This window comes from Peromyscus eremicus, chromosome 6 (genome assembly GCF_949786415.1).
Source record: "Peromyscus eremicus chromosome 6, PerEre_H2_v1, whole genome shotgun sequence".
NCBI classification, from domain to species: domain Eukaryota; kingdom Metazoa; phylum Chordata; class Mammalia; order Rodentia; family Cricetidae; genus Peromyscus; species Peromyscus eremicus.
The window spans coordinates 75,264,177-75,290,836 of NC_081421.1; the positions used below are offsets into that span (position 1 = coordinate 75,264,177).

Below are 26,660 nucleotides of genomic sequence, written 5' to 3' on the forward strand. Positions count from 1 at the left end.
TTTCTACTTCTTTTCGAGTTTTATAGACCCAGGAGCAAAGTCATCCTGGCTTGCAGCTCTCTGTGGGAATGTTTCTAACCACACATTCAATTTCTCCCACAGACAAAAGGCTGCAAAGGTCATCTGCTTGCTTTCACTTACGCTTTCTTGGTTTGTTTCTCTAAAGACTGCACCTAACTTGGATTTACTAGTGTAAGAATATTCACAACGTTTTCTCATTAACACCTAAAGTTTCTTTAGTGGTGATTCCATTTTCATTTCTGATATTTGTGATCCATGTCTCCTTATTTTTTATTAGTTTGGAGGGTTATTAACTTTAATTGGTCTTAAACAACAGGGTTTTGATTTCCTTGATTTTCTCTATCATTTCTCTGTTTTCATTCCTTTTTCTTTTACATTTATAAATTTCATTCTTACACTTGCCTTCTGTTTACCTTGGCTTTCCTTTTGAAAGTTTATCTTCTAGAAACAGAAGTTGAGATTACTAATTTGTTCTCTTGATCACCGATAATTGTATAAATGTTGATACCTAAGCCTCTCTTTTTCTACATGTCATGAGTTTTAATATTGCATATTTAATTTATAGTTTAACTAAAATATCTAACTTCCTTTGTTATTTTATTTAACCCATGTGTCTTTAAGAGTATTGTTTAGTATTCAAATGTTTGAGGATTTTCCAGATATCTTTTTTAAATTAATTTTTAGTTTAATTCTATTCTGGTAAAGCAGTACTTTTATAAGTCTTCAATCCTTTGAATTCTATTCATTTATGCGTCATGGCCCAGACTAGGGCATCTCACCACAGACATTCTGTGGCTCTTTGAATGGAAGTCACGTTCCCTGGCTATAGGGTAAGGTGTGGACAAATCAGCTGTTATGCTGCTTGTGACTCATTTTCTACTTTTTCAATCACTGCCTCAGCTATTGAAGGAGCAAGTCTAAGCTCGGCACAGTTTTGCTTTGGGTACTCTGAATGTTTTGTGAGAGGCACACACATGTAGGATACTTACATGGTCATTAACTGGCCACTCTTCAATCATGTATTTAAAGTTCCATCAACTTAGGAAGCTTTTAGTTATTGTTTCTGCAGATAATATTTTTCCCTGAGACCATAGTTACATGTCAGGCCACCTGATACTTTCCCACAACTCACTGATGCTCTGTTGGATTTTGTTCCATTTAGTTGGATTTGGATTGAGTTCCATGGTGGTTTCTTTTGCTGTGTCTGCGATCCACGGATCTCTTCTTCCGTCGCATCCAGCCTGCTGTTGGCCACATCACTACTGCTTTTGCATGCGGCAGGCACCTCTTCAGATTTTCTGTGCACGTCTTCTTCATGGCCTTGTCTTCTGCTCCTTCCAAGTATACTTCTGTCCACTTAGGCACATGGAGCATACCTGTAGCAGCTCCGTGGACTTGTCTACTTGAACACACGGAACATAGTTACAGTAGCCGTTTAGGCTTTTGGCTACTTACGTACACGGGACATAGTCACAGTGACTGCTTTGACATTTGTCTACTTAAGCACACACGTCACAGCAGCTGCACGGATGTCCTGGCCTCTGAGCTCTATCACCTGCGCACCGCTGGGCTGTTTCTGCGGATTTCTCTCCTCGTGTGGAGGTTTTCTCCTGCTTACATGTGTGCCTCGAAATTCTGACTGAAAGCCATGCGTGACAGCTCCCCCGGCCAGGTGCTGAGCTCCGTTAGTGTCTTCTAAACGCTGCTTTGACTTTGCCCTGTGATAGAGCTCAGTTACTCAAAACCAGGTGGTCCTGCAGTGCTTGTGTTGAGCACTCTTAGGACAAAGAGCCTTTCACTTTGGGCTATTTTGGTCCAGGCTGTCTCCTCTAATGCTTAATGTCTAGCTAAAGAATGCACAAAGCACTGATGCCCCGGGTTCTAGGGACGGCTCTGTCTGCTATTGTCAGATGACTTCCCCACCCCTGTCTGGTGGTCCTCCCCAGTCCAAATTCATGACTCTCCCCACCCCTGTCTGGTGGTCCTCCCCAGTCCTATCTCATGACCCTCCCCACCCCTGTCTGGTGGTCCTCCCCAGTCCTATCTCATGACTCTCCCCACCCCTGTCTGGTGGTCCTCTCCAGTCCTATCTCATGACCCTCCCCACCCCTGTCTGGTGGTCCTCCCCAGTCCTATCTCATGACCCTCCCCACCCCTGTCTGGTGGTCCTCTCCAGTCCTATCTCATGACCCTCCCCACCCCTGTCTGGTGGTCCTCCCCAGTCCTATCTCATGACCCTCCCCACCCCTGTCTGGTGGTCCTCTCCAGTCCTATCTCATGACTCTCCCCACCCCTGTCTGGTGGTCCTCTCCAGTCCTATCTCATGACTCTCCCCACCCCTGTCTGGTGGTCCTCTCCAGTCCTATCTCATGACTCTCCCCACCCCTGTCTAGTGGTCCTCTCCAGTCCTATCTCATGACCCTCCCCACCCCTGTCTGGTGGTCCTCTCCAGTCCTATGTCATGACTCTCCCCACCCCTGTCTGGTGGTCCTCTCCAGTCCTATCTCATGACCCTCCCCATCCCTGTCTGGTGGTCCTCTCCAGTCCTATCTCATGACCCTCTTCACTCTTGCCTGGCAGTCCTCCCCATTCATGTCACTCCTCCCCCTTCTGTCTAGTCGTTTTCTCCTGTCCTCCATTGCCTGCACAGAGCATGGAGGATTTTTCTGAAGATCCCTGAAGGTCTTCCTCTCTGTATTTTACTCTTCTCAATACTTTTGCCCAGCAACTCTAGCCACCCTACTATCTATTTCTCAGTATTGTTGCCTAGCAACTTCTAGCCATGCTTACTGTCTACTTCTTTGATTCAGTAAGTTGTCAAGATTTGCTGTACCTCCTCTCTGCCCTGTGTCCTGGAGCTCCTGAGCAAGGACCCTCTTGCAGCCAACCTTTGTCAGTCTCCCGCTCCAGGGACCACTGTCCCTGACGGCTAAACAGGGGCACTTTAATGTGCATGTTATAGCTGTTTATGGATTTTCTAGTTGTGTGGGAAGACAGCTGCTCTCTTACTATCACGGCTGCAGCGCTTGTCAGGTCTCCCGAGGAAGCGCTGTTCATCACTTCTGCACCACTACGTTTCCTCACTAGGTTTCCAGCTTTCTGAGGCCAGGAAGAGGGCCGGGTCATGGACAGGATCTTGGATCCACAGATGATGGAGAAGTTAGGACAGAGACGGGCAGACAAGTCTGAGGAAGCTGCAACATGCTGGCCACTCTGGAGGGTTGAAGCACACTCTTCAACTGCAACGCTGCTGCTCTGGACATGCTCAGATCTTCCCGAGAGCCCACAGCTGCCATGAGCCTCACCTATAGGTGGTCAGTGCTATCTCCAGTCCCCACCAGGCCTGCCACTGCAGAGTAAGAACTGGCCCTAGTCACACAGTGTTCATGCTCAGACACCACAGCTTCCCCATTTGTAATTACGTGGGTCAAGGCATCTCCATGGGAGCACAGGCTGCGGCTGTGAGTCAGGAAGGCCTGAAATTCTAGCCCCGTGTTATAAAGCTGGACACACTATCTGAGCACTCTGAATTTTAGTTTCATTACGTGATAAGTGACACATAATGACCTACTGTTTATGGAGAATACAGCACTTAGTCAACACTCCATAAATGGCAACTAATACTGTAAGATTAATCAGGACTCTCCTCTAAGCAAGAATATAGACCAAGTGAAATGCCTGCTGACCAATCTGTGCACTACTGTAAGTGGTCCCTGCTAATATTCCCAGAGGAGAGTTTTACCAGGAGGCCAACCAGTAAGAGAACACATATGGATAGGAAGCATCTCTCTAACACAGGCTGAGGGGCCTTTTGATCAAGGGCCTGGTCCAGATGTGTTTCTGGTTTGGGGAGATTCGGGAGTATTTGCACATAGTGAAGTGTCTTGAGGATAGGACCCAAGCCTAAGCAGGAAATCTATTTGTGATTTATAAACACTGGACACACATAACCAGTAAGGAATTTCATACAATACTTTTAGTGCTGTGAGTCATCACATGAGGTCAAGAGTGGAATCTTCCATGTGGGACATCATATGTGTTAGTGATCAAAATTCTCAGTGTTGGAAGTTTTTGGATTTTGGAACATTTTAGATATCAGCCGTGGTGATGTTTTATTAGTGCTCTAACAAATAAAACTTATCTGGGGATCAGAGGACAGAGCCAGCCACTAAATTAGACACAGAGGCCAGACAGTGGTGGCACACACCCTAATCCTATCACTCAGGAGGCAGAGATCCATCTGGGTCTCTGTGAGTTCAAGGCTACACTGGAAACAGAGCCAGGCATGGTAGCACACACATCTTTAATCCCAGCACTTGAGATCTCATGTCTTTGCTTGGAAAGGACACACGCCTTTAATCCCAGGAAGTGATGGCAGGAAGCAGAAAGGTATATAAGGTGTGAGGACCAGGAACTAGAAGCTTTTTAGCAGCAGTTCAGCTGAGACCCTCAGGGGTGAGGACTCAGAGGCTTTCAGTCTGAGGATCCAGGAAAACAGTATCGGCTGAGGATTGGCGAGGTGAGATTGACTGTGGCTTGTTCTGTTTCTCTGATCTCTCAGTTTTCACCCCAATATCTGGCTCTGGGTTTTTTTTTTTTTTATTAAAAAGACCTTCTAAGATTTGTCTTACAATCAGCTTTTTGGATTAGGGATAGTCAATGTACAATTATAAACCACAGGCTGAAAGATACTAAACATCTGGTCTTTAGCTTATTTTCCGTGTCTCCTAGAGATATATTGTCACAGTATCCACGAATGCCCCAGAAACTGAGAGGCACAATCATATGCAGATGCTAAAAAGAAGCCAGTGGGTAAAGGGCACCTGAGTTGGCAGAAAGGAGAGAAGGCAGGTGTGGAATGCGCAGTGGGGAAATGTCCAGAAAATGAACAGAACACAGTAGAGCAGAGTGGTCTTCAAGCTCACATGAGCTGCTGCTAATAGAGACCCTGGGGTCTTTCTCTTAATACATGCTTGTCGGAACTGTCATAACCTATAGCTTAAAACTCTGAAAAACAGATTTAAAAGAAACCAAACAAAACATTTTAAAGGGTACATATGAATAGTTAAAGAATTTTTTAGGCTCAGAGAGGATTCCAGAAAGAACAGCAAGGATTATGCACAAGAAGTTGGCCATCTGTTCTCTACTTCTAGTGATGAATCAAATGAAAGGAAATGGACTCAGCGTTGTGGGAGAGGATCATTCTAGCAGTCATGGTTATTAAAAACTGAAATCATTTACTAAGGGACATTAGAGAATTTCTTTCCTAGGAAATCTTGAAAAATTGACAGGGTATCCACTTTTTCTGAGCATAACAGCTGTGTTATATTTCCTGAGCCCATGGAAGACATCACTTCACCGTGTCTCAAGCCATGCCCACCAAGGGGCACAACCCACAGACGGGTCCAGAAGCTCTCAGGACAATAGAGATGAAGAGGGGTGGCTAATATGGAAAGGAGATCGCTCGTGTGTGTTAGGAAGGGTCCTGTGCAGAGTCCTAGAGGTGGGATACCTGAATGTGCAAAGAAGTAAGAGGGGGAAAGAAGATATCCCTTGGCCTGGCTTCCAGAGGTGGGATGAGACACAGCTTTGCTCTCTGAGATGACGCACAGACTATGACAGTTTTGGTAGAAAACTGCATCCCCGAGTTGTCTACACAAAAGAAGCTCTGCTGAGCATAAAGCCACCACAATTGGAAGTCCTTTCTCTTTTGCCCTGGACAAACACCATGAGGGTGCTGGCACTGGCAGAGGATAGGAGATGGGCAAATATCCCGAATTCTCCAGTTTCCGTGAGTTGATAATGATCGCTGTCCAGCTGTTGTACAATCCTGGCCTGAATCACTATCAGAGCTGAGGAACTGTGGTTCACAGCACAGACGCTCGGTGGTGACTGACGGTGGAGCCGGCACACTGGAGGGTCAGAAGTATGGGCAACCTGGAAGGCTCCGGAGAAGACCTGGGACAACTCGACCTAGAGGAGCAGCAACTTGCAGAGGGGCACTTAGCGTGCAGGCTGCTCTGATGGGGAATGAGCAGTTCATGGTTTCCAGAAGTTTCTAACTTTATGTCAGACTACCTCCATGATTCCCATGCAGAGCACAAGAGCCATACGACAGCAATCAAAATTCTAAAACAAAGCGCAGGGCATTTCCAGCCCATGTGCCCTGTAGCAAAGCTGTTGGACCCTCCTCCCTGAAAACCACACCTCCCCATGCAGGAACTGCCATGCTGCCCATGTGCAAGTACCAGAAAAGGAACAGGAAACAAAAACAGCTTGGAAACTTGCAAGTACCTATGTATCTAGTACACAGTAACAGAATCTCTTCCATTTTTATTGTTGAGAGAGTACCTTGCTATGTAGCCCAGGCCTGCCTCCAGTTTGCTGCATAGCCCAAGTTGGCCTTAAACTTGGGGTCCGGCTGCTTCAGTCTCCTGAGTGCTGGAATTGCTAGCACACACTGCCATATGTAGCCTTAAAGAATTCCTATGTAGGGGTAACTGTGTTAAATGGGATGACCAAGAGACACTTGTTTTTAGATAGGGTCTCATGTATCCAGGCTGACCTCAAACTTACGTAGCCAACGATGGTCTTGAACATCTGCTCCACCTGCCTTTATCTCCAGAGTGCTGTGATTACAGATGTGCTACCATGCCTAAATTTCATATGGTCCAGAGGATTGAACCTAGGGCTTCAGGCAGTCTAGACAAGTACTCTACCAACTGAGCCCTATTACCACCCAAAGGAACATCTTCTGAAGCTGTGTTGTGCCATGAAGCTAAAGAATTCTAAAAATACCAAAGCTTCCTACAAATATACTTTATTTGCACTTTATTTTTAAAGTTATGTCCATCCATTTGTTTCTGTGTGCATGTGTGTGTACCACAACGTGTGTGTGGAAGTCACAGAACAACTGTGGGCACTGTCCTCACCTCCATTATATAGGTCCTAGTGATCAAATTCAGGTCAGAAAGCTTGGTGGCAAGGCCTTTACCAGCTGGGTCATCTCAGCGGCCCTTATTCACACTTGAAAATGACCAAGAGCACAACCACTGTGATGGGCAGTGAGTGCTACTCTTATGGTGTTGCTGTTACTATTATTAACTTTGGGGTACCAGATGGAGACATTTAGGGTTCCAAAGTTACCTTTGAGAACCAGTGTCCAATCTCCAGGCTTGAGATTGGCTGGAGTGTGGGATTTCATATGCAGCTTGGGAGGAGTTTCTTTCAGTGCAGAAGAGGCCTTGGCCTTCTCCATCATCAAGTAAACCAACTCTAACGTCACCACTGCTGCATCCCAGACACCCCAGATGGTAGCTTAATAGCCTGAAAGAATTAATAGTACATCTCCGAGCACATTATTCACCCAGAGAATGGTTCAGGCAATGCAAAGAATCTGGCCCATTATAGACCACACAATTGCTAAATAATACTCAATCACAGAAATGAAGCATGGCATATGGTAATCCCTTTCTATATTGAGATTCATTGTAATAAAAGCGCTGTTCAAAGTCCTCATGGAAATTTGAAAGGCATACCTTTTTTTTCAGGAAGAAACATCACAATAAGACAGGCCAGTCCTCCAAGGCACAGAAATGCTGCTAGTGTCCGCTTCCGACCAAACCTAAATAATAGAAGGAAATCATGTTTCTCTAAAGAATCTTAGAAAGTCATCTTCCCTTTCTGCCAGCTTTCCTATTTAAGTGTCCTCGACCTAATCTTTTTTTTTTTTTTTTTTTTTTTTTTTTTTTTTTTTTTTTTTTTTGAATGGGTGGCAAATGTAGCCGCAGGTCGGGAGACAGATCAGGACATACATATGCATGACAAGGGAATCCAGTGGATGGCAGGATCCGGTCATGTGTTTCCCAGAGTGTGCACTGTGGCAGGACTGTCTTCAGTGCATGCCACCTGTTACCTCCCCAGTCCTAATAACAAATGTGCAGCGTGTGCTGTTGCCCTCTCCATCTTCCAGAGACCGACCCTGGTAAAGAGAATGGAGTCCAATAGCTTGTTTTAGTCTCTGGTTCCCCGACTCTTATGGGCTTGGAAGTTTTCAATACAGGGTGTGGTGGGCCTTCCTTGTTTGTTTGTCTTTGTCTCAATCTTTTAGAAATATAAACACGAAAAAATCTTGTTAGTGGTTTTTATTTAAGTAAAATGTACTACACACCTTAATTTCCAAATAATAAGTCCAGGCTTAGAAGAAAGATGCTACATTAATCTCCACTCTCCAAAGGACAGCAACAGACCAGGTCCTCTGCTAGGAACTTCGGTATTTACTTGTAATTCTGATAACTACTTTGTCAGGGTAATTTTAGGATTGCCGGTTTTAAAATCATCATAAATGGAAGCTTGATGGGGGAACTTACTGAAGTCAGAAAGCTAACACATGGCTCAGACTAGAATGAAACCCAAGTCCGCTTGACCCCAAAGGCATCGAACTTGTGCCCTGCAGACTGCAGCCCTGCCTTGCAGCAGTAGCTGCCGGAAAGCAGGAAAGGTCTGGTGTCTTTTTGACAGCTAGTTCCAGGTTATTTTTGACATCTAGCATGGAATGGCTTCTGAGTGACACTGACCATGACAGGCAGTCCCCAGGCAAAGGCTACTCCTATGAATAGCTTCCTGGTGATGCTAGAAGTGGCCATCAGAGGCATACACAGGAACCCGTAGCTGCAAAAGAAGTGGATGTACTCTTACAGACATGCCGAGTGTGATGGCTGGCCTACTTCTGGGATCATGAGGAGAGTCAGTAATGGTCACTAGCAGAAGACTCAGACCAGGCAACGCAATGCTGCCTGGGAGAAAAACCTCCAGCTGACCAGAGTCCTGCATTTGGGCTGCAGGACTCTCAGCTGAAGCGTGCTGACAGGTGTGGCAGGAGAGTCAGGGTATTACGGCACATGGCCCAGTGCTTTTCTGGCTTTTTCCTTCTGCTCACTAGCCCACTCCGATGTTCAGTCATGTTTTACTTTTTGTGTTTTAAAAATAAACAAGAGCCCGGGACAGGCTGGCACTTAGCGTTTGTTTCTTGATCCTTCTCTTCATCTCTTTTTCAGATACTGGCCAAAGGCTGAGCATATTTTCCTTGGCACTCTGGATAGCACTGTTTCCTTATCCTCAAAAGGTGCTGCGTTCTATCTTTTCCTGCTGCCTGGATTTCCAGCCTGCCTGCCCTGTTATTTTTCTTTCAAACACTAAGAAAATTGTCCTCAATCTTCCTTCCAAGTCCGTTCCTAAATTCTTTTATTAATGAGTCTAAATAACCTCAAAGGAACCTTGGTTTCCTGATTAATAGTATCGAGATGTGCAATGTTATAGTTTGGGTTGAAATGATAATGTCTAGACAGTAAGAAATGGCACTCAACTCAACTGGTTCCTAGCTCACCAAATAACAGAAGGGATAAACAGACCAGGATGTGGATCTCTAGAAGATAACATTTGAATTCCACTCCCTTGCTCACAAGCAGCAAAAGCAGGGTATACTCTGTCCCTTCTAAGTAGTTCTTAGGGGGTAGGAAGTCTTTCTAGTTCTGTCAGGTCTTGTCTTCCTGCTTCTAAGACCCTCTGGATTCTGAGTTGATGGGATTCTATCTACATGGAGCTAACAAGCACATTGTTCAGGCCTATGAATTTATATAGACTACTCAACACCTCTCAGATGGTAGTACCTTTTACACTGAGTTAAAGCCTGCATAAGCATTCACATACACAAAACTCAAGAACTACAATAAAAAGTGAGCTTAGCTGCATTTAGCCGGAGAGAAACTCTGATGGACAGTGCTGGCCATACACTGTCTACAACCATATTTCATAATAAGTAGGAATGCACATATGGGAAGAAGGTGTATGTGCTCCAATCCACAGCCTCTATGGTATGCCTCATTATCACCCATACTCACCATCTTTGGTTAATCAGGTAGATGCAGAGAGGGTAGGACGGAATCTCTATGAGGCCAGATAAAGCCAGGTTGGCATAAATACTGCCCCCTAGGTCCCCCGCACTCAGGGTGAGGCCGTAGTACACCAAACTGCACACGAACCTGCATGGAGATCAAAGGACTGAGCAGTGAGAGAAGTCCCGGGGCGGAAACAGGATTTTCCCGGAGAGATTAATAGTGCCAGGTCAAAATCAGACCCTCTGCTGCAAGTAACAAGTTTGACCCCCCCACCGAGCTCTCTGTCTTCATCTAAACTTCCATCCTATCAAGACACAAAGGCATACTGGGGCTTTGGGAGTGATTTATGTCCATGTGTTATATAAAGCAAATGAATGGACAGTTCCTGCTTGAGGAAAGACATTGTTCTTGCCTCCTCAAGCATTTCTGCACTGAAGTGAAAACAATGGCCTTATTCTTACTTTACTGAGTTCAACAATCTAGGGAACACTAGCCTGTGGCCTTTTGATATTATCAGAAGGGCTGGACTAAGCCTCCTATGGGCAAAGCCAACAGGGGATGGCTAGAGAATGGGCTGGATCCTCAGGTGGGTCATCTGCCGGCCACAAATGCCAGGCTCTCCATCCCCCTATGGCCCTAGTCATTTCCCATCCAAGGTCTTCAACAGGCACACATAAATACAGAGACAAGGTTAGAGAAGAAAAGGCCAGGATCACAGCAGAGCAGGAATTCTGAGACGATCAATAGGGAAGGAGGCTCTCGAGAGACATTAACTCATTTCTGCACACCATCATTGAAATTCACACTTAGGGAGCACCTGCTAGCTCTGGTATTAGGCCAGACACATGACTGTCTTCTTCAGCGGGAATGAGCACAGCTCAACCGAGCACCAACCTGGAGCTCCAAATCGCAGTGAAGTGGTAAGATGAACACCAGAGTCTGGCAAGCTGCTGTAGTAAAATCCCAACACAGAATAGACAGTTCTAAGGACCACAAGGCTGCCCTTTACTAGTAGATGAAGACCACAAGTTCCTACCCAAGCAATAGATTACCCGGGCTTTCCAACACTACAAGTTTGTCTTTTGTAGTTGACATGGCCAGTGCTTGCTAAAGAGGTTCCTCATCTGCTTCCATTTTGCTTTCTCTAGAAAAAGCCTGGCACGTTGCCGCTGCACTGGGGTCAAATGGCAAAGGGAACACTTTATTTTTCCCTCTGCCAAAAACCACAACAGCGGGCCAAGTGTCCTAGGCTGTGAAGGGCAGGCTACAGTGGGCTCTCAGCTCAGCGCTGACAGCTCAGAGACAAAGCAGGAGGACATTGGTCTAACATGTACAAGGCCCCAGGTTCACTTCCTTATACTACAAAGAGCAGCTTTACAAGTAGGTGCTTCCTCCAAAGCAGCTGATGGGCCATGTGATGAGCAAACTCAGAGCTGGCTAGAGCTCTGAGTTCCTGTGCACTCAGTATCTGCTTCTAACTAGTAAGAACCTCCAATTCGCAGATCTGCACTACACTGCGGGCTTGATTTTCAGAGGTTCTCTTAAGCTCCATGTTTGACATTCACTGTGCACACCCTAGGACACGAGCCTCATCAACTGTCTCCCTGAAACTTCATTCTTTAAAAGGCATCATCAGCTAGAATCCTGGATGTAGTTTACAGGAACTCAGATGCATTCTGAGGGGCAGGCTGGAATACACTAAGCAACTGAATATCAGGCTCAGAGTGTTAACCCTTCATCTACTGACTTGATGTGTGGTTTTCTCCATTCCTTCAACCCCTTGGGAACCCATCGGTGCCAGAGATGACATTTCCAAGAGAGCAGAGGGGTACACACAGAAAGCACTGAGGGACAGGGACCTTGTTTGGTTTTGCTTTTAACAAAACAACCTCATTCTGACAAGACGTTAATCTTTCTGCAGCCCTGTGGAAGGACCAGGCTATCAAGAGACCGTCAGCATTCAAACTGAAGATTCCATAACATCACTCAGAATTACCAGATGAACATCAGGATCAGAGTATGTCCTAGGAGGACCCGGTAACGGAAGAGATCCAGGAAGCTTCCGGTTTCCCTGCAGCTCCTGTTGGCCGGATGTGTTAGTGAGAACGTGCACTTGAGCTTGCGGTTCCTCTTGGCGATGAAGTAGAGAGCCTCTTCTGCCTCACTCAGCCGACCCTGGGAGTATAACCAACGAGGGGATTCAGGAATGAATCTGAAAGAGATGTCATTAAAGGCTGGATATTCAGACGGGTGCACATGCAGAGGACGGAGACAAACAGCCTCTGGAGGGGGCTTCCCTCACCACAGCTCAGTTCATCACGAGCCTAAGATATGACTTCCCTGTGACACAGGAAAGAGGACAAAGGGCTACCCCAACACTGTGGCAATGGAAAATGGCGGCTTACTTTAGTCGTTGGAACTGAGAACATGCATTTCAAGTATTGTTTTAATAGAGATAAATAATTTCCATTTTTTTTAAGTAAGTTTCAGTAAGTGACTGGCAAATCTACAGTGCTGAATGATGTACATTCCTCACAAAGCACAGGTCAGGCACAGCTCTGAATCCCCACTAAAGGCTGGTAGACAATAGAGCAGTGGGCATAGCCTTGCTTCATGTTTTCATCTTTTTCTTTTTCTAAGGATGGGGTCTCACTATGTAGAACAGGTTGGCCTTAAACTTGCTACATAGCCCAGGATAGTCCTGAACTTAAGACATTCCAGAGTGCTGGGGTTATAGGCATGCACCACCAGGCCTAACCAACTGAGTTCCTAAGCTCTTGAAAAGTCTCACATGGAGATAGAAATCTTTATTATCTAATCAAAGAAAACATTTCAGAGGTATTTTAACATAATGACATGTTATTTAGGAGAGAGACATTATTTTAAGACTACATAGAAGCATGAAACAGTCTAACACATCTTTGCCACTTCTGGCCGTTCCCTGCTTCAGAATACTCCAACTCTCCAATGGGCGAGCTTCAGAGTGTCCTGAGGACCTTCCCTGCTTCCCAAGACTGTGAAGAATAGAGTCCCTTGCAGGATAACTTCTAGTTACAGAACCATAGGTGTCCCTCACACAGCCACAGAGTGTCGAGCCACTTGGTGGCAGGCCACTAGTGTCTTCACAGTTTCAAAACGCAGATACTATGTTGTAGCTGGAGAGCTTTTCTCTCCAGGTCCCGCCAAGTCCCGCAGCCCACTTATAAAATAAACACACAGACGCTTACATTATTTAAACTGTTTGGCCATTAGCTCAGGCCTATCATTGTCTAGCTCTTACTCTTATATTTAGCCCATTTCTATTAATCTATACTTTGCCACATGGCTCGTGGCTTACATCTTGCTTGTCCTGGTGGCAGCTCCAGGCAGTCTCCTGCTCTGCCTTCCTGTTCCCTCCATTCTCCTCTCTGTTAGTCCCGCCTATACTTCCTGTCTGGCTACCAGCCAATCAATGTTTATTTATACAGAGCTATATCCACAGCACTAGTCGATTTCGCTTCACCAGTCTGCCTTCAATTCAAGAGGGTTTCCCAAAGACAAAGCCATGACAGAATGGAAGCCTTATTAAAACATTGTGTGTGTATGTGAGTGTGAGTGTGTGTGTGTGTGTGTGTGTGCGCGCGCGCGAGCTGTGGGATGTTCTGTATGGCAAATGTGTTGCTAATTAGTCAATAAATAAAACACTGATTGGCCATTGGCTAGGCAGGAAGTGTAGGCGGGACAAGGAGGAGAATAAAGCTGGGAAGTGGAAGGCTGAGTCAGAGAGACACTGCCAGCCGCCACAATGACAAACAGCATGTGAAGATGCCGGTAAGCCACGAGCCATGTGGCAAGGTATAGATTAATGGAAATGGATTAATTTAAGCTATAAGAACAGTTAGCAAGAAGCCTGCCAGAGCCATACAGTTTGTAAGCAATATAAGTCTCTGTGTTTACTTGATCGGGTCTGAGTGCCTGTGGGACTGGCAGGTGAGAGAGATTTGTCCTGACTGTGGGCCAGGCAGAAAAACTCTAACTACATGTGAGTGTGTGTGTGTGTGTGTGTGTGTGTGTGTGTGTGTGTGTGTGTGTAGGTTAATATGCTGTGCTCTTAGAGGCCAGAGGAGGAGTCAGGTCCTCTAATCTATTCACTCTTTGCCTTACTCCTTTAAGGTAGGGTCTCTCATTGAAGCTGCTCTGATGAGGCTGGTCTCTCCTTCCGCTGCCTTCCACAGTGCTGGGTTACTGAGGCACGTGGCCACATTCAGCTTTTTATGTGGGTACTAGGATTTGAACTCGTTGTCAAGATCACAAAGCAAGCACTCTTACCCTGGAAGTCTTTCTTCTTCACTAGACAAAAATCAAAGGACTTCATTTTAAAAGTCTAATCTGACACCCTCTGCCTCAAGTGAAATTCTGATGAATAAAATTGGTGTTTTCTCCAATTCCTGATACTTCTCAAGAAGGATAGTGAGCAATAAACACTACAGGATCCAGAAGCTTTGTGGACAGTCATTCTGTCAAAACTATTCTGTGAGCATTTCCATTTTATAAGGAGCAGTATAATGGGTGCTCAGAAGAAAGATGCTGGGACAAAAAGGAATTTCCATAGAACTTACCCACTGGGGCCAAGGATGCTCATGTACAACACTGGACTGTCAATCAAAGTCATCTATAATGTCTTTACCTTTTAGTCACCTCCTTATTGCCATTTAATTATTGTTATTGATTTAATTATTGCTACCATGTGCAATATAGAGCTACTGTGCACAATATGGAGCGAATGTGTGCAATATAGAGCTACTGTGTGTAATTCAGAGCTACTGTGTGCAATATATACCTAATGTGCACAATATAGAGTTACTATGTGCACAACAGAGCTACTGTGTGTAATATAGAGCTAATATATATGTGAAATATAGAGTTACTGTGCACAATGTAGAGCTACTGTGCACAATGTAGAGCTAATGTGTGCAATATAGAGCTACTGCTCACAATATAGAGCTACTGCTCACAATATAGAGCTACTGCTCACAATATAGAGCTACTGCTCACAATATAGAGCTACTGCTCACAATATAGAGCTACTGTGTGCAATATGGAGCTACTGTGTGCAATATGGAGCTGCCACGTACAATGATTTGGTTGAGTCTTAATATAAATAAAAAGAATTCTAAGAAGACAGCTGGCCTGCCTATATACAGAAAACATATGAAAATAAAATTTAGATGAGGCAGAGTTGGAAGGACTGAAAAAGAACCAGGAGGAAGTATATCAAAATCCTGACATAACTGTCTGTGGTTAACAAGTGGTCACATACTCCCGGCCTTTGTGTTTTCATGATTGTTAATTAGCAATAAAACCCCAACACTTCGTCAATCATATCGAAGATGATATTTGAGAGTGAGAGTACTTTCAGAGCTCATGAGTCCTTTCTCGGCTGCTTTGTATTGTTCATGTCCTGAATTCGTCTCCCAGTGAGAACATTTCCTCCTCCAGCACTAAGCAGTAACTAACTCAGACTGCAGACTCAGACAAAGGCACAATGGCTCCTCTCATTCACCGAATTTGCACTGCTAGTGAGGGGAGCTGACAGCCAGGCTGGGGAGAAGTAGGAGCTTTGTGAAATATCTGCAAAGAAACCTCATCTACTCACCAGTATTTACAAGACTGCTTATCAACTCCGTGCACGATATGAAGCACACTGATTACTTTCAAAAATGCACAATGTGCAAGCTAATACAATTGTTATTTCCCTTTATAATAATAAAATGACCTCCCCACAGTTCACACAACTCAATCTTTAATGCAGTTTTTTTCTTTAATACAGATTAACTATATTATATTATATATCCCGCTACATTCATTTCTGCATATAACAGTTCTCCTTTTGTTTTCAAAGACACCGTGGAAGCAAATTTCAGTTCAGATCCCACCAAATCTCAACTTGAATAAAGAGCTACTAAATCACAGCGCAACTGAAATGAAGATACTACCACAGGTCTGTCTTACTTTACGTCACTAAAGAAACCCCAGATATCACTGGTGAAATTCTTGTTTACACAAAAGATTTTAATCTAATACCTTAGCGAAGAAAGAGCTTTCACTGGCCACATTAAAGCGTGGTAAAATGGGCTGAAGTTGGTGGCTAGCCACCATAATGTGACACTTGGATAGTTGTTTATGGAGCCCACCCTGGCTTGGGAATTATTCTTGTCCTGCTCTGAGCACTCCTGGAGACAAGATCGCTCTTGCAGACTTTGTACTTAGAGGCCCTGAATTGAGACTCCCGTGCAAGATGAACAGCTGTCACTCCGTGTTCAACACTTACACTTGGCTCCACAGCATCAGATCTCAGCCATACACCTAGCCCACGGCCACATCCAGCTTGAAGGGCTTTAAGATTAAGGCATTGAATTTAAAAAAAAAAGAAGGAAGGAAGGAAGGAAAGAAGGAAGAGAGAGAGAGGAAAAAAGAAAGAAGGAAAGAACGAAAGAAAGAAGGCAAGAAAGAAAGGAAAGAAAGAAGGAAAGAAAGAAATTTCCAATCACTGAAGACCAAATGCAGTCAATTACTCTAAACATGAGATATCTACATTCTGAACTAATTAACTAGCATCTCTCTCGTCGAAGGAGCTGACAAGAACTGAACATTTGCACTTTAATTCTTCCCAGAATTCACTCTTGAAGGAAGTGATGCTGCTCTTTCGCTCGCTTACTCACATCCTTCTAAGATACTCCTGTTTATGGAGCAAAAATTCCAAGAGAAAAGTCTACTTACAAAGATAAGAGAAAGACTACTGTTCCCTGAAGGTTGACCAGAACAGCTAGGGTCCTCCAGGAGCGGATGAAGTATCCTAACAGGGCATATTGCGCGATGCCAACAGCAAAGAAGAGACCGCCGATGGATCCTAATACAGGGAAAAGAGAATTGTCACTGGCGAAGGCCACTCACAGGACCCTTCCCAACACCGGTCAGTGTGCAGGTCCTCCTCGTGAGACATCAGCTCTGCCCCAAGTGTGAGCGGCAGAACACGGGGAGAGACTATGCCAGCACCCAGCTTCAAATTTATAACATCAAGAGGGGCCGGAAAGCTGTGGAATGGAGGACGGGCAGCTGGAAACATGCACCACCTGTGGACAAGATGAAGTCCAAGGCTTCTGTCAGATGCTCTCTGTACTGGCTGCTGCACTGACTTCCGCCTGCACCCCTGGCTGAAGCTGGAGGTGTTTTTCAATGGGGGTGATGTGACTTTCAAGTCACGCAGTTCGTGCCATGCCGGTCTTAATCTTTTTTAAAGGTTTTATTCTATTTTTACTGATTGTATGTGTGTCTCTGTATATGTGGGCTTGTGTGTGCCACTGGTGCACTTAAGAAGTAGAAGACAACTTGTGGTAGTTGCCTCCTTCCTTCCACCATGTGGACTCCACAGCTCCAACTCTGAGTCAGAGCAAACAACAGAATAGCTTGAGGGTTAGGGGAAGGTGTCTACGACACAGAGGCTGTATGTGGCAAAGCCCGGCCCTGTCCAAGGTCCACCTGCATCCTGAGCCACCCCCATCTCCTGGCTCGTTTCTATGGAAAGGCAGTTTTTAGATGGGCGTTGCTTGTCTTACTCTTAATTTTTTTTTTTCAGAAAGTGTGTTAGTCTACTTGCCAGCCTCTGGGTCTTAACCTTCATCACAGAGGCTACTGATGAAAATATTATCTTAAGTCACTCCCAATTCCTCCCATCACTTTTCTCTACTTATCACCATCAGATGTATGACACTTGTTTCTCATCTGACTCTCCCAAGGAGAACATAAGCTTTCTGAAACATGGATTTTTGTCAAAACACTAATGGAAAAGTATCAACCACAGAACTGTAAAGAAACCTATGCTTTTTTCAGTAAGCGTTGAGATGAGGATTAAATGCACCAGCTTGCCTGATGTTCTTGCAAATTCTATACCTCTGACACACTTTCAGTAACCGCTATTATCACTGTGGGCAGGCTATTGAGATATCTGTCGAGAATAATGTATTGTGTGAGCTGTGTTATGAAACAGGTACCGTTATTAACCACACACTGAAGCAATAAAATATCTTGAGGGTTAGGGGAAGGTGTCTACAACACAGAGGCTGTATATGGCAAAGCCCAGCCCTGTACAAAGTCCACTGGCAACCTGAGACACCCCCATCTCCTGGCTCGTTTCTATGGAAAGGCAGTTTTTAGATGGGCGTTGCTTGTCTTATTTTTAATTTTTCTATGATAATCTTATAAACAAATGTTTTCTTTGATCACTGCTCATAGATTATCACTTTATGACAAAACATGATAACTAATATACTGCTTGCCCTACCTAGGAAAAGAAAGCCAAAGGGGTGTGTGCGTGTGTGTGTGTGTGTGTGTGTGTGTGTGTGTGTGTGTGTGTGCAGCATTCTGAGAACAAGATTCACCAAGTAAGAGAATAGAGACAGTATGGAGTCCCCTGGAAATTTAAGACCATCAATAACTGTTTGAATTCTTTATATTGCACCATATAGCACCTGGCTGGCTCCCAAGGACAAGGCTTCTCTGCCACGCAGTATTCACCTATGATGACATACACAAAAAGAACACAGTCAGGGGATAAGATAGGCTGGTTTCAGAGGGATTAAGTTTAAATCTGAGTTCTACCAAACACTACAGCAGTGGTTCTCAACCTATGGGTCATGACCCCTTTGGGGTCAAATGACCTTTTCACAGGGGTCACATATCACATATCCTGCATTATCAGATATTTACATTACAACTCATATGAGTAGCAAAATTACAGTTATGAAGTAGCAACAAAAACAATTTTATGCTTGAGGGTCACTACAACATGAGGAACTGTATTAAAGAGTCACAGCATTAGGAAGGCTGAGAACCACTGTACTATAGTATGATTGTGAACAAGTCACTGTCTTCCTGAATTTCCATCTTCTAACCATTGAAATAGAAACAATACTGATCTCAAAGATTGTTTTTCTTATTAATACTTCCCCCAAATAATGCTTGTTATTCGAATGTTATGTTTGTCATCTCTCTGCTCTTCTCCTCACTGTGGGAAATGTTTGACAGAAAGCAGTTGAAGCATGGAAGGGTTTATTTTGGCTCACACTTTGAGAGCGTTGGAGTCCATCATGCAGAGAAGCATGGCAGTGGGAGTGTGAGGCTGCTTGTTCACATCTAGGCAGAGCAGGAAGCAAAGAGATGGACGCTGGCACTCATGTATCTTTTGTTTTCCTCTTTATTCAGGCTGCACCCTCAGCACACGGGATGGGGTCACCTTCCTCGGGGTGGATCTTTCCTCCTTTGTCAGTCTCTGAAAACTCTATCAGACATGCCCCCAAGTGTGCTCACTAAAGTATTTCCTAATACACCCAAGTTGACAACTGCAATTAGTTACCACAGCATCCTATTACAATCTGGGTTTGGGTTTACATGCTCTCATCCATTAATCAGGGCGGGACAGGGAGGACATCTGGAAGTTTCTGGTTTTGAGTGTCCACTTCAGAAGATTTTCTGCCTTATTTTCCTTTCTAATTTCAAGAACTTCTCTGTAGGTAGAAGTTTCTCTTCCACCTGCCTGTTCCCAAATACCCAGCAGCTGCTTCTTAAATAATTGACTCAGAGGCTTAATATTAATTATAAATACCTGACCAGTAGCTCAGACTTTATTACTAACTAGCTCTTACATTTAAATTAACCCATAATTCTTATCTATGTTTAGCTATGTGGCTTGGTACCTTTTCTCAGTCTGACGTTCTTATTTTGCTTCCTCTGTATCTGGCTGGTGATCCTGACTCCACCCTTCCTCTTCCCAGAATTCTCCTAGTCTAGTCATCCCACTTATACTTCCTACCTGGCCACTGGCCAATCATCGTTTTATTAAACCAATTCAAGTGACAAATCTTTACAATGTACAAGAGCATTATCCCACAGTACCGCTCAACCACACTATCCTGGAGAACAGATTGTATAGCTCAAGGGAACCAATCACAGTTCCCTTAGCTGTAAGAGTAACCTTAGCTTGACCAATCAGAACTTGTAAATTCAAAAACTGTCCTTGGGGCTGCTGGGTCTCATTTCTGAGAAAGTTTTCAGAGAGCATAGAGAGCAGAGATGAGAAACATCTGACTTCCAGGGTTCAGAAGTCTCTGAGGTCTAGCTGTACTGTCATGAATGTTGAGCAAATGATTTCCCTATATCTGCATTCTTTAGAGTTGACCTCTGTCACAGCTAATGAAAGAAAGAAGGTACCACATAGACATGGTGGACAAGAGTAGATGATTCAAAGCTATGTTGTAGCTTGGTGATCTTACACACTGTGATGACAATATAAGGCAGGGTCCAGATGATAATGTCAGTTGTGGGTGGTAATCAGATGGGCTAAAAGACAGTCATAACTAAGAACCAGCAAGAAGCCACACATGTATGCCTGTAAACAGCAGCAGGCACAAGGCAAAGAGCTGCAGATATGATGTGACTCCTGTGATACTTGGCTAAAACCATTAAAAATTTGAGTATTTCAAGTCCCTTGATCATTATAATCCTGGAACCCCATGTGTGGTTTACTTAATGATTGTGTACCTCGGGGTCTACTCTTTCATTTACATTTGTTTTCCACTCATTTCTTACACATTTCAAGTCTCCTGTCCCTGCTCGGTTAGAACCTGGATACATGTTGGCAGATTAGTTATGACTTGATTTTGTGAAAGGCACCAGTGACTGACCCAGTGTTCGGATCCAAACCCTGAAGTCTCCCTTAGGCCTCTCTCCCCGTCTGCCGACTCCTCTCCAGGTCATGGCCACCCAAATCAAACTCAGTTCTCCTACTCCTCCTCCTCCGTTCCAGCTCCCACTTGTCTGAACCACCACTGGGTTCACAGCCGACTACACAGCCTCCTGAAAGACCCCTCAGTTTTTATTTCTCTTCTCTGCTGTCATAAACCCATGAGAACAATCTTTCTGTATGAGGTCTTTCCTCTATGTTACATAAGTCCCAAGACCTTCCTCTGCATTTTGAATAAAAATCCAAATGTGTGTGTGTGTGTCTGTGTGTCTGTGTGTGTGTATACATATGTGCATACAATAACAATAAAAAAGAAGGCAGGGTATTTGAAGCAGGGTAGGGAGGGGCACATGAGAGGGTTTGGATGGAGGCAAGGGAAGGAAGAAATGTAATTATAATCTCAAAAACAAGGTTTGGGTTTTTTGTTGTTGTTGTTATTTTGAGACAGGGTTTCTCTGTGTAGCTCCTGCTTTCCTGGAACTCACTCTGTAGACCAGGCTGACCTTGAACTCACACAGACCCTCCTGCTTCTGCCTCCTGAGTGCTGGGATTAAAGACATGTGCCACCACTGCCCAGTTCAATTTTTTTAAATTAGTGAATTAGTTTTAAAGAGTAACAATGGCATTCTGTCATAATATTGTCATTTGGATACATTTTTTTTTATCAATCATAAGGCCAATTTTATCCCCATAATGGTACAAAAATATTGTTTGCACCAATGATTGTTGAGTTAATGAAAATTTTTTTAAGATGTCAGAAAGTTATGAGTGCAAATCTATAATCTAAAATGTAGAGGTTTAGACAGGCACTCTCCTAAGACAATATTTGAAGTCATATAACATATGTGTGTGTGTGCCTGTGTTTGTAAGTGCTCTGCGTGTGTGTATGTACATGAATATGTATGTGCGTGTGTGGTGTAGGGATGTGTGTGCAGGTACACGTGCCTGTACATGCGGAGATCAGAGGCTGCTATGTGCCTTCCTATGTTGCTCTCCTCATTATAGTTTGAAACGGGGCCTCTCACTGAACCAGGACCCTGGCATTTCAGTTAGTCAAGCTGGTCAGCAGGCCCAGGGATCTACTTGTTCTCACTTCCCCAGCAGAGGTGACAGACATACTGTCCTGTCTGACTTCCACTATGAGTGCTGGGGAATCTGAAATCAGTGAACATTTTCTCACTGAGCCATCTCCCCAGCCCCTGACCTTTATGCTGCCTAGTTTTATGTCAACGTGACACAAGTTAGAGTCACTTTGAAAGAGGGAACCCCAGCTAAGAAACTATCCCCACAAGACTGGCCTGTGGGCTAGCCTGTGGTGCATTTTCTTGATTGATGATTGGTGTGAGGAGTCCAGGCTGGTGGTCTTGGTTGCCGTAAGCAAGCAGCTTGAGCAAGCCATGAGGAGCAAGCCAATAAGCAGCATTCTTCCATGGTCTCTGCATCAGTTCCTGCCTCCAGGTTCCTGCCTTGTGTCCCTGCCCTGACTTCCCTTCATGATGGACCACAAGGAATAAGGTGAAAGAAACCCTTTCCTCCCAAGTTGATTTTGGTCATGGTGCTTTAGCACAGCAACAGAACCCCTACCTAAGACGACCTTTAGAAATAATTACGAGGCTGGTGAGATGGCTCAGTGGGTAAGGGTGCTTGCTGTCAAGACTGATGATCTGAGGTCAATCACCAGGTTCCCCGTGGTGGAAGGAGAGAACTGACTCCTACAAGTTGTTCTCTGACCATGTGCATATCAGCACATGTGTATGCATGAACATATATACACATGTATAATAAATAAATATAAAAATTTTAAATATTTTTTACTGTATGTGTGGTATTGAGAATATTCTGGAATTATTAGAGATAATACAGAATATGGCCTCAATTTAGAAATTGAGCAACAGTAAGAAATGTTACAACAATGCCCTCTAGTGACTGGAGAGAACAGTAAAAATGAGGAAATCCATGAAACAAGCATCAAGAGGATGCAGTCAAAGGCCTAGTGTCTCCTGCCCTTGCACTACTTCCCAGGGTGAGGGAGAAAGTGATGAATACTGTTCTGAGCAAACGGGACACTCGTCACAGTCATCTGCAGACAGGTCATGAGGTGGGTGGCCACCTCACTGTGAGGCAGGCAGGCCCAGGAAGGACTTCTTCCAGGGAATGTGAACCATGTGATCTCTGATGTCTTGAAGACCACAATGGAGAAAGCAAGTCTGAGCGGGTTGAGTATCCCTCATATGAAAAGCCCAAATCACAAACGTTCCAAAATCCGAAACATTTTGAGGGCCAACACAATTAATTCCTCAAGTGAAAACCATCCATACTTTACCTTGGATGTGATGGTTTAAACCCAAAATAGAGATGCTTAAAATGCTGCATAGCATTACCTTCAGGCTATGCGCATAAAGCAGCTATGAAATGTAAATGCATTTTGTGTTTAGAATTGGGCCACATCTCCAAGGTATTTTGTTATGCATAAAAATTTGGAATCTGGAACACTTCTGGTCCCCAGCATTAGGGTAAGGACTACTCAACCTGCAGATAGGAAATGCCTCAAGTCCAAGTGTGTTTTCAGACTTGGGTTAAGCTGATTCCCAGCAAGGCTTTCCAGAGCCACTCACATCCCAGAGCTGCACAAAGTGAAGCAGTACCTGCAAGTGCCCAGTAGGCGGTGCCCACGCATTCATTTAGCAAGACAAAGGCCACCAGGGACATTCCTCCATTCATCATGCCCACCAAGAAGCGAGTCACTGCAAAGAATTCATATGAGGGGGAAAATCCATTTGCGATAGCAAATAAGATGTCAAGAGCAAAACCTGGGAAGAGAGGAACAATATTCAATGACCCAGAAGCAAAACAGCATTTGAAGAGAATAATAAATTATATTCATCAGTTTGTGAAATAAACCTTTGTAAACTTAAATGTCCTGAGCTATGTTTCTCATTTTTTTCTAACAATTTGCCCTGAAAATTATGAAGAAAAAACAAGGCTTGCTTTCTTTGTTTTACAATTTCTGTCAATCACACACCATTTTCAGTTATTCATAATAATGCTAGAAATTGAAAATCCTCACTCATACTCGGCCTGTCAAGACAGCTACGCCAAGTCCTATAGAGCTCATTTGAAACAAATCAACACAGAGAGATACAAGAAATAGGCTGGGAAGGCTGTGGCAGTCTCCCATGGCTCTCTTTAGAAGCAGGGCAGTGATTACAATTTGGGGGTTGTAGAAAGCACTGTCAAAATATATATAAAAAAAAGTTTTTTAACAGAAATAGCTGGCCTTAGCCAGGTGAGCTCATTCGGGAAAAGCACTTGACCAGAGTCACGGCTAGCTGCAGTGTGGCCTGTCGCCAGGGTAACAAACAAACTCTGTCCACCTGCGGACTCAGAGAACTTTAGGGAAATAACCCCCTTGTTACTTCCTTAAGCGTCTCAGGGAAACAAAGCCTCTCTCTTCCTCGGTGTCCGCCCGTGGTGAAGGTTACCTGTGAGATAGACTTTTTTCCTTCCGAAGCGATCTGAAAGCTGGCCAAAGGAGATAACGCCAACAAACACACCGCTGAAGAAAAAGGAGCTTGCCGCGCTGACCTTGTAAGATCGGTTGGCAATTAAAAACCACTAGAAGGGGAAAGAAATGAGGGGACAACTTAGGCCACAGAGAGCAATATATACACTGAACTAAATAAGCCTAGAGTACAACACAGACTCAGACACAGGAACTTCACTGCCTCAGCCACCATCAGCCAGAATCTGGTAGAATATTCACCACAGACACCATCCAAGGAGACACTGGGAACCACTGCTGCTACAGTATACTACCAGAGTATTCTTCATGTACTCCAGACAGAACTGAACCCAGCATGCAAGTGCTCGTTACATACGTGACTGCTGACTATGGCCTTATCCTGAGTCCTCCTGGGCTGTCTTTGGAGAGGAGAAGCCTTGTTTTGTTTCCATTTTTCTGATGCCTACACATCACATGGCACATATGAAGTAATCAATGAATAAATCTTTAGTTTAGCAGATTAGCAAGTTTAAAATCCCTTGAACACATTCCTCAAACAATTAAAATGGGAGAGGGGCTGGAGAGATGGCTCAGAGGTTAAGAGCACTTTATTACTCTTCCAGAGGACGGGGTTTGATTCCCAGCACCCACATGGTGGCTGAAAACTGTCTGTAGCTCCAGTTCCAGGTGATCCAAGGCTGTCTTCTGGCTTCTGAGGGCATTGCACAGACATGCACGCAGGCAAAACACTCAGGCACACAACATAATAAAAAATTAAAAGAGAACATCATATAATCTTGCAATTTCTCTTCTGGGTGTATATCCATGAGGAGCAAATTCTAAATTCAGGTTCTCTGTCAACGCCCAGGTTAACACACCATATTCCCAATAATCAAAGTCGAAGTAACCTGTGTCAATTAACAGATCAATAGAGAAGTAGAATGCCATACTCATGTACAATGGAACATTACTCAACCTTTAAAACTAGTGCAGCCTGATTCATGCTACAGCCCACGTGAACTTCTGACATTATAGACATTATAGAAACAAGCCAGGCAAGAAGAACAAATACTGCGTGACTCACTCATGTGAGGTACCTGCAAGAGTTAGCGTCACAGAGACAGAAAGAATAGTGGTTACAGGGATTAGGAGAGGAGGAACAAAGGAGTCATTGTTTAATGAGAACAGACTTTCCATGTGGAATGATGAAAACATTCTGGCTGGACGGTGGTGATGGCTGCAGAATAATGTGACTATATTAAGGCCACAGAATTAGACACTTAAACATGAAAATGGTGACCTTTGTGCCATGTATATTTGGAACAATAAAATCTTCCTAGAGTGCTATGGTCTACTTCAGGACAATTATGAACGTAAAGAGAAGGCACTCTCATTCTGCTCAGCATCAGTTTCTGGCATCCTATCCAGTGACGGTCAGCAGTGAAGAACAGTAAGCATGTCATAACCTCAGAGGACACAAAGACACACCTTTCCTCTTCCCAGACCCCTTGCAGAGCCACCCAAGAGCCCTTCTCACTGAGAACCCTCCAGGTGGCACTTTTCTGGGTTGCCTGTCTCCGTTGTTTTGCGTTACCCCTTCTCCATGCTTTGACAAGTCGTCGGGGCCCCAGAGGCACATCTACTTTCTCTCCTTGCTCTGTGTCGCCTATAAGGGTGATGAAGGTCTTGACAAGTCAGTTCTAAGGATCATGACAGACAGGGTTATAATATGTGTTAGAATTTCATATAAGAGAGATGAAGAGAGCTCTGGCATTTGAAGAAGAATTTTGTTCTGTGAAAAGTTAATTCATTTTGGATACACTGGTAGTTCTGTAGAAGAATGTTCAACTCAAGAGGAATGACTACAGTGGCATATTCTGAAATGGAAAAATGAGACATTAGATGCCATGTTGTCCTAGGGAAGCCAGCTCAGCATCTATCACAGGGACAGCCCTGCTCCTATGATAGACGAAACAGGACCAAATGGAATTGTTCTTACGTACAATTAACCTCTTAATTCAAACACTTGTTATATTCATCATGTTCTTAATGCTCATGTTTACATGCTCTTACAAGCTGGCTCGCAGCTTTAGCCTTAATTCCTCTGTGCTTTAGGAATTCCAGTCTATTTACATGGTCAAGACACTCATGTGGACAGTGAGCTGGGTCTGTTAATCAGGAGGAAATGACTAGGCTGTTGACTGTAGTCACCAAATTTCTCATATCTACTAAAAAGACTACAGTGCCATCCCTTAACGACTGAATAGCTGTCAGCTTGGACAACGATTTTAGGAAGAAATGGCCCAAGGGATGGTTAACCAGCAAATTCCAAATCCTGATTCTCAGGCTGCCAGTTCCAAGTGTCAAAGTAATTTCTACTAATTTTTCTTCAAGTCAATGCTGGTTAAGCTAATGCCCCCTCCCGTTTCTCCTGGAATACATTCAAGAACAAACAGAAAAATTG

General features: G+C 44.2%; 1 protein-coding gene across 2 annotated transcripts in view; it reads right to left on the reverse strand.

The window, feature by feature from the left end:
* Slc22a15 (solute carrier family 22 member 15) overlaps positions 1-26,660 on the reverse strand; it is a 60,047-nt gene that overhangs the window by 12,996 nt on the left and 20,391 nt on the right. For both annotated transcript variants that reach the window (XR_009379879.1, XM_059265968.1), the window contains exons 3-8: positions 24,177-24,309; positions 23,340-23,504; positions 16,677-16,806; positions 11,914-12,129; positions 9,921-10,061; positions 7,560-7,645 (exon numbers count right to left, since the gene is read on the reverse strand). Coding sequence is in view for 1 of the 2 variants with exons in the window: in XM_059265968.1 (XP_059121951.1) it covers positions 7,560-7,645; positions 9,921-10,061; positions 11,914-12,129; positions 16,677-16,806; positions 23,340-23,504; positions 24,177-24,309 (871 nt within the window). In the remaining variant the exon portion in view is untranslated. The remainder of the gene's footprint in view (positions 1-7,559; positions 7,646-9,920; positions 10,062-11,913; positions 12,130-16,676; positions 16,807-23,339; positions 23,505-24,176; positions 24,310-26,660) is intronic.